Raw genomic sequence first — 8,324 nt, 5'->3', positions numbered from 1 at the left:
GCGTACAAGCAGGCTATGCAGTTTTGCTTTCGCGGCATTTTAAATCGCCCTGTAGCCTCTAATATGATTAAATTTTACAACATAATTTTCTAACATCTGTTGTTACACAGCGTTTTTTCTTAAGCATTTGAGGTGTATGTTAAATTACTATAAACAATAACCTGTAATCGTTATCAAATTACCGTAGGCTACGACAGTAACTAACACAACAGGAACCAGATATAGTCTAGGTAAAATAGTAGGCTACATGTTTTCTTATTACTTGTGGTATATTTCAATTCATGTCACAAACAATTCACAAACATGATAAACTTAGTCTAAGTGTTGGAAAAACAAAATCATTTTATTAAGTTTTTGTCTTATGCCCAAGTTAGATTTCTTCGTCACATGCAAGGTTTTTTGTTTTGCAATGTGATGAGATATTATTTTCAAAAACAATTGAGTTACAGATTTTATTAACAATAATTCATGGCTTCCAGTAAATTCATCGTTACTTAAATGTCCTTTGAATACACTACCTGTTAAATGGTTACAAACTCTCATTGTTAAAATTTACAGTAGTCAAATTAGTCTCAGATAGCTTGAGCAAATAGGCATATTTAACAACCTTTAATACATCCTCACTTGATCTGATTAATTTGCCCTTAGATTTAAAATCAGTAAGGCGTGTATATGTTCTAAGATCAGAATCATTAGCATGGAGTACATAACAACAATCTTTACATTTGATTTGTTTCTCCATTCGTCTAACAATGACTCCACAGATATAATACAAGATTTCATCCTTAAAACTAGAGTCATCATAATTTTCCATTACACATATGGCGCTCTCAATTTCACTCTCGTCATCTATGTCATCTACAACACATAAACCATGGCCTAACTCAAGAAGGCCTAAGTGTGAGTTGGGGTCAAACTCAAGACAGTTGGAATTTTCAGATGCCCTGACACTGTTCCTAAACATTAGTTGCCTTACTGCCCAAGTAAACTGTTTTGTATTAGGATTGTCATTATTCCCACCCCTACTTCTAATACAGGAGAAAAATAATTCCAGGTGGTCTTGACTAAATTTGTATGACAACAAGTATTTAAAATCCTCTAAAACTAACAATCTGTCTCTTAAAATACAAAAACTCTTAATATTACTTAGAAAACCTAAAGCGAACGTCTTCCTTGCATGATTTAAAATTGATTGTCCTCCAATTTTAAGTTTTTGACAAATAGTTGTCTGCTTTTTTAAAGCATTAAATCATCATTTGCTTTGTTTTCTAGTTTCATCGGGCCCTTGTAGCCTCTTCCAAATGGATCCCTACTGTTCATAAAATCGAAAAGATTGTCAACTATTCTTAAAAATTCTACAGTTGCTAGACAATCTGAATCTGAGAACTGTGGATGTTCTTTAATGTTCAAATATTGTAAAGCGTCTGCTACGCTGGAACTAATAGTCTGTGCAGCTACCTTTACATTCATTTTTCTATTTTTGTAGAAAACATGTTTGTCTGATAATTTGTTACACATTTTCAGACCTAGCTTGTTCTGTAAAATTATTAAGATCCTCTATATACTTAAAACAAATTCTCCCTGACTCGGAGTCTATAACCTTTATGTCCGCTAGTGCATTTCTTGCTAGTTTTAACATGTGTGGAGGATCCAAAATGGCACAAATATCGTAATTCATAGTATCGAGTTTGAAAAAATGGCGCTTCAGGGAACTTACAACCTAAATGTTTCAATGCGCTAAGATTCGTGCTGGTTCCGTCAAAGGTCACGCTCTGTACATTAACGCCCACTTCACTTAGTTTAACTATAGCCACTTTAATTAGCTGCGACAGAAAAACTGATGAAGTTTTATTTACATAAAAATACCCTACGATACATTTAAAGTGGCCTCTCAAAGAAACAATTTGAAATACTAAAGCTTCTGTAGCAATCTCCTCGTTGTTGTCTATTTTGAATCCTCCAACATCTACATATCCTACATTTTTCCCTAGTTGCCTCGTCATAAACTATCTGCTTTCTAATGCTCATGGAATCGAATACCAAACTTACATTTCTTAGGTGCTCCTGTTCCTTAACATTATGTCTTAAATACATGAATACCTCCTCCAAAAACCCTGGACAACAATTAAATTTTGAAATCCATTTTCTTAATGTGGCAGGATGTGGTAAAATTAAATTTGAAGCCCGCAAGTATCTATAAGCTTTTGGTGAATAAAAATATAGTGTTAAGGGCAAACTCCTTAACACTTTTCTGTGAAAGTATGTTTGTTTTTTACTTTTTCCTTTGTTTTTCAGGCTACTCAACAATAACTCGAAAGGCAACCCTGTAAAGTTGTTTTCTACAATTTCGATTAACGAATCTGGTGCTTTAAATTTGTTTTTCAAATTTGAAATCAATTCTTTCATTGACCTTAATTTACAGTCCCTTCTTTTTAATTTTTGCTTTAGAGCTTTAACCTTCCGGCGCAATAGCACTTTTCTGGGAGATAGAGATGTGGATGGTGATGCAGTTTTCCGCTTATCCTAGAATCATTAGCATTGAATTAATTACAACAATTAAAATTATTGTAATTATCATTCGTGAATTTATTAAAATTATTAACCCAAACTTATTAAAAAAAACATTTGTATAAGAACCCCACTCCAATTCATGAGACATTTTTATCTAGCCGCATCCTCTAAAAAAAACCTTTTACGTGATGTCCGTGTCTATGTCTACCAACGAACTATACTACAGCTTACCGGTGTTTGATGTAGGCCAACTGTTGATTTTTGCTCGTTTGGTGTGGAAACTGACTGGTCGTGTTCCAACGGCAGCAGCAGAACCTCAAAAAATACAACAAAAATGCTGTTAGATTAACCTGCGTTGAATATAGCCCTATCGCAGCAAAATTGCAGACAATAAAAACAATAGAACATTATAACTGAGGTTTGCGGCAACAAGGCTGGCTTAAAATTTGTTTATAGTTTTATATCAAATAAAAAATACTTACAATAGTATTAATAGAATAATAACAATTTAATATAATGATTTTATGTTTTTTAACACTGTGCAGGGGAGCAAAGTAGTTTTTACGTTCTTTTAAAAATTATGTTTATCATATTACACATTTGCTTTTTGATTCTGACAACACAAATAAATTATGTTAAACTTACCGATGACATAGACGTGTTGGCTTCAAATCGAAGATCTGCACTAGGTGGCTGAATAGGTACGGGTAACTTCTTTTTGATGACAACCCTCCTCTGTTTTTTTGGCGGTGGTTGGATATTTGATGGAAAGTCAAACAATGTCGGAATTGCTTCATTTTTTAGTCTTTTCTTAGTTGTGTTTGGTAAAACTAAATGAAAAATCGTCTTCTTTGAAATGTTTACCACACAGAACAGTATGTTTTGTTGGTTTGAATTTCTTTCTTTTCAATGCAATAATCCATTTTTTTAAAAGTTTGTCATCATCCAACGGAAAGCTAAAACATAAAAAGTCTGTATAATTTACTGAAAAAATCAAAACATAACAATAATTCTGAAGTACATAAAACAAATGTTTTAGTTTCGTACTGGATTGGAATTTGGTGCATAGTGTAAAAAGGCTAAAATCTACTTTAAGAATAGATAGGCTAACTTGGAACAACTCTCTTGAGTAATTGGATTTTTAAATTGTTTACAGAAATATCAAATTATAGTTTTAAAAATATAAAAATATATTTTTGACTAGCGGATAATCAGTCTTACACATAATTATTTATTTATATACCATCAACAGTCGTACTTACTGAACTATTTCTGTTAGGTCCTAATAATCTTGCAAGTTTAATGAAACAAGTATAAAATACAACATATCATGTTACAATTTATAATTGCTAAATGTATTACTATGGTTAAAAATGTTAAGTCCTTACTTGTGAAAAGAAGTGTTGCAGCCTTTACTCCATCTCGAAGTACAGTTGTACGCAGCACAACTCTTTACCATTGTTAAAAAGCATCTCGAATATAAAACAAATTTGTAACTCTTAAACACCTATTAAAACGATTAAAATAATAATTGACTTTAAAACGATTAAAAATAACAATTGACCTTCTCGTAGCAGACGTTGAGACAGACTGAAGTAAAGTATGTCCAATGATGAGTTCGTGTTGTGACATGAAAAGTTCATGTTGTGACATGTAAAAGCGGGTTACCTGTGTAGTCGATTAGTGCGGTTGAGTTCTTGCCCACTCCGAGCGCCTGCAAGTCTATGGATACTCCCGCAGCACACGGCTGTGTGTGCCCGGAAAACATAGTACAGGGGCTTATGGACAGCGCGCGTTCCAGTAGTATAGTTCGTTGACTGGCACAGACGGGCCCAGGCACACAGACGCCCGTACCTATAAAATTTATTTTTTTTTTAGGATAAAGGATAAGGAAGCATTAATTTATTTATTAAAATATAAGTATTAGTTTCCTCAGTAGAGGGAATTTAATTACTCTGTTCCTGGAAACAAACTCATATTAACATTACGCCACTTAAATCATCATTTGGTCCCATCATTTTGGTTTATTTTGTGGGTTTCGACATTGTTAGCCGCCTTTAGCATCTCTCGCTTTAATTTCATGTCAAGTAACTGCTGAGATTTTCTGAAATACTTCAACTGCTCGAGCAGGACTAAACGCTGCAAATTTGGAGTTGAAAGTTGTTTTGTCTCTTCAGTTTCTGGTAAATTGCTCCTCTTCTTACTGTGTGATGTTTGTACAGAAGTTGAAGCATCCGTTTCAATTTTTCGTTTTTTAGCGGATTGCAATAGGCATACTTCTTCCATTTCCTCTTCATCACTAAAATCTCCATCAGATTCCTCATTTGCAAGCGAAGTTTAAGGGTTTTTACACCTGCTGCCATTCTTACAATTGAAGGATTGGAATCGGCTTCCATGAAATTCAGAAACTCTTCTTCCCATGATTTTAAAACGACCTTTTTATTTCCTGTCCGATTAACGTCGGCCTTCTTTTTAATTCGTGCCTTCATATTTTGAATTTTTTTTCCAAAGCTGGCCTTCTGTCATGCATACTTTAAATTCCGCTTCCACTAGCTTCTTTATTTCAAGCATTGCGCACGAGCGCTTTCTTTTGCACTCTGGAATCATAGATTTCTCTAAAATAACTGGAAACTGTTTCAGAATCTTTACAAATTTTTGCCTGGTTTTCACTTAAGTCCCAATTTACTTCATTATTTGACTCCCCCATGACTACTTGAAAATTTAAACATATACCAAGCACAGTACACAACACAACTACTGGTCTCCTCTACGTGCAGAACTGGAGTGAAGGGAAAGAGGATACAGAAAGAACGCGCAGCTGTCTTTCACGTTACGACTTGTCCAAGGTCACACCCCCTCCCGTTTACAGGCGAGTGCCCACTCGCCAGTATGTGACTCTGGGAGTAGGCACTCGCTTTGTCAACAAACCAAGTTTATTCACACGAAATATAAATGTGACTCGAGACTGCGAGTGGACACTCCCCTCGTTGCGAGTGCCTACTTGCAAGTAGCTACTCGATTTTATTCACGCCACTCATAGTTTGATTAGTGCAGCTATCTGTCGAGTTTAAAGTGAACTATTACTGCCGCGGAAGCGCTCCATCGAAGTATGGCAGGGCCCGCGGCGGAATGGCTTCGTCGAAGTAGGTGAATGGGTTAAAGGGCACATTATAGAGTATAATAAACAATCAAAGAAAATCGGATTTTTTATGTTTTTTTCGATTTGGACTCCCCTTAAGGGCAGTCCGACTCCCATTTAAACTCAATGTTAACGATATGTCGCATAACACAAAAAGTAGTAGAGATAGACTTGTAAACTTTTTTTATTTCAAAGATCAAGTCTTTGCATAGTTCTTAACAAAGTGGTTTGGCTTTTTAGTAAAATTTATATTAACTATGTTGTTTTTTTACTTTTTATGTTATTTTTTGTTTTTAATTCAGTCTATTTAAATTTTTTTTGAAATCCCTGTGTTAAGAACTAGGTTTAGGTTTTGATAAGCTGTAAAAACATTTTTGGTGATGACATCTCTTACGGTTGTGGAAATATCCGACATATGAGTTGATCAGTTCGTAAATGAGTCTTGTCCACTTTCCAAAACTTTTGGGTAAACGAAAAAAACCGTTTAACACATTCACTGCTGAAAAAAATATAATTGACAATAGAAATGGCTAAAAATTAAAAGTGAGCGATAACTTACCCATATGACTCCTTTGGATCATCAATGATGTTAAAACTGGTTTCCGGTCAGAAATAGCTCCGTATAGTGACGTCACAGTTGGCGGCACGGTTCCGTGCCGCGCGCCAGGAGCACAACACTAGTTCACACCACTGTCACAGTAGTTACGCTCTTGCTCATTCTAATGTTAGTTTACAGTTTACATAACCTCTAAATAATTTATTCTAATGTATAATAAATTTATATGCAGCACTAATTATAATATATTTACAACCCTCCCAAAAACTGATGATTTCTTAGTTCTTGTGAAATTCGTCCAAAGCAACGAAATTGGGGCAAAAATGCAGGCTGCCCTGGGCACCCACTGCAGAGATAGGAGGTGCGCTTATTCAATCCCTCTTTTGCACATACTCTGCACCTTTTTCGTTTCCTGTCTCCCTTCAGGTCACGTTCTTCGTTTTGAACGAGGCGGTGCAGAGGGTTCCTCGGAAGAGTTCGGGGAGGTTGTGCTGGCTTTGGGGGCAAAAGAGAATCTACTAATTTATCTCTGAATTCCAAAAATGGCATCTTTCTTGCACCGGAATTCATGTTCACAAAGAACATGCAATTTACCATAGCCATTTGAAGGAAGTGAACAAATATTTTTTTATTACCATCTAATGGTCTTCCGTTCTATTGGGTAGTACGACATTAGTTGGTCTGCTCTGTCCACCCCCTTCATATGAGCATTGTAGTGGGTAGAAGGGTGTAGAAGGGTACCCGTGCAATATGTTTTGTTGGCAAGGAGTTTGCTTGCTAGTGTCACGCTGTTATAAAAGTTGTCCATGTAAAGTGCATGGCCTTTGTTCAAAAAGTCTCTCATCAAGTGTAGAAACAACATTTCCTGCATGTCCTTTCCCTCCCAAATCGTCCATCTTACCCGAGTACACCATAAATCTAACAATTAAACCCTCAGGTTCACAAAGGGTGTACAATTTTGACTCCATACTTATGTCTCTTGCCTTTCACGTATTGCCTGAACTGCAGTCGTCCCCTCCACAAAATCATGGCTTCGTCAAGGGACATTTCTTTAGACGGATAATAAATAGACCTCATTTTATCATTGAACAACTGAATGATGGACCGAATTTTGTAAAGCCGATCAGCAAGGACTGCCTCAGCATTCTGGATTGTACGCGACGGAAACACGAAAAACATCTCAAAATTAAACATTGAACATCTATTCCCTACTCATGTATTCACGGGAAGAATTGGAAGATTGTATTTTTACTGTCGGTCTTCCGAAGTAAGTCCTCCTGGATCCTGTTTTATCCGGAATCGTTCCCATGTGAAATTAGTATGCCAATGAAAATCCTCAATTCTGGAAACTGTCCAGCGGTTTCCACCTTGTGGGAGGATGGATGCGAGATTCCTTTGGGCATGAATTGTAGGGCCAAAGAAAACTTCTAAAGGCGTCAGTCATTTGGTTGAATCATGCAGATATTTTTTCCAAGAAGAAAACAAGATTCAATTGATAAAAAAATTGAAACCAATCAAATCGGTTTCGTTATTGCCTGGGTGGAACAGGTATCAATAGGTTTTGTTATCCCCTGTATAAAGGAATATATCCCTTCATTCCAGCTTGCAGATACATTTATACTCCCAAGCAGCAGTGGATCAAAATATCATAAGTCATCTTCGGCATCAGAAGAAGTGTCAAATGTCGGTATTATCACTGTTGGAATCGTCATCCACTGAAGTGGGATCGTCCCCACTATTGTACTCATTCATTCGCGATTACGCCATTTTTTTAAAATATAAACCTATAAAGAAAACACGAAACAGTAACACACACCAACCAATGGTCACCGCAGGTGCGAGGGCGCCGACACGTATATTCAACACGCTGCTTGCAATAAGTACCCGTACCGATACCGTGCCACGCGCCAGAACAAACCAACGCACTAGTGAGGTTATGTGCTGATACTACAACAGAGCGCAAAACACATTCCTACCACATTACCGAACGCAAGCTAGGCTTGCACTGAAGTGATTTGTTCTGGGCCGCATGGCGGCAACGGTTCCGCGCCAAGCGCCCCTGGCGTCTGGAAACGGGCGCCGGGCACGGATCCGTGGCCGCTCCCGCACTGAATGTGT

General features: G+C 36.7%; 1 protein-coding gene across 1 annotated transcript; it reads right to left on the bottom strand.

Moving 5' to 3' along the window:
- Nucleotides 1-2,276: 2,276 nt before the first annotated feature.
- LOC124371982 lies at nucleotides 2,277-3,346 on the bottom strand. The gene is made up of 3 exons (XM_046830350.1): nucleotides 3,157-3,346; nucleotides 2,743-2,826; nucleotides 2,277-2,523 (listed from the first exon to the last, which is right to left on the bottom strand). Exons 1-3 carry the CDS (start codon nucleotides 3,306-3,308, stop codon nucleotides 2,445-2,447), a joined length of 315 nt encoding a protein of 104 aa, XP_046686306.1. The 5' UTR covers nucleotides 3,309-3,346; the 3' UTR covers nucleotides 2,277-2,444.
- Between the last annotated feature and the right edge of the window lie 4,978 nt (nucleotides 3,347-8,324).

Source organism: Homalodisca vitripennis, unplaced genomic scaffold, assembly GCF_021130785.1.
Source record: "Homalodisca vitripennis isolate AUS2020 unplaced genomic scaffold, UT_GWSS_2.1 ScUCBcl_2374;HRSCAF=7065, whole genome shotgun sequence".
NCBI lineage: Eukaryota > Metazoa > Arthropoda > Insecta > Hemiptera > Cicadellidae > Homalodisca > Homalodisca vitripennis.
The sequence above is the reverse complement of the archived record's forward strand: the minus strand, read 5'-3'. Positions and strand labels throughout refer to the sequence as shown.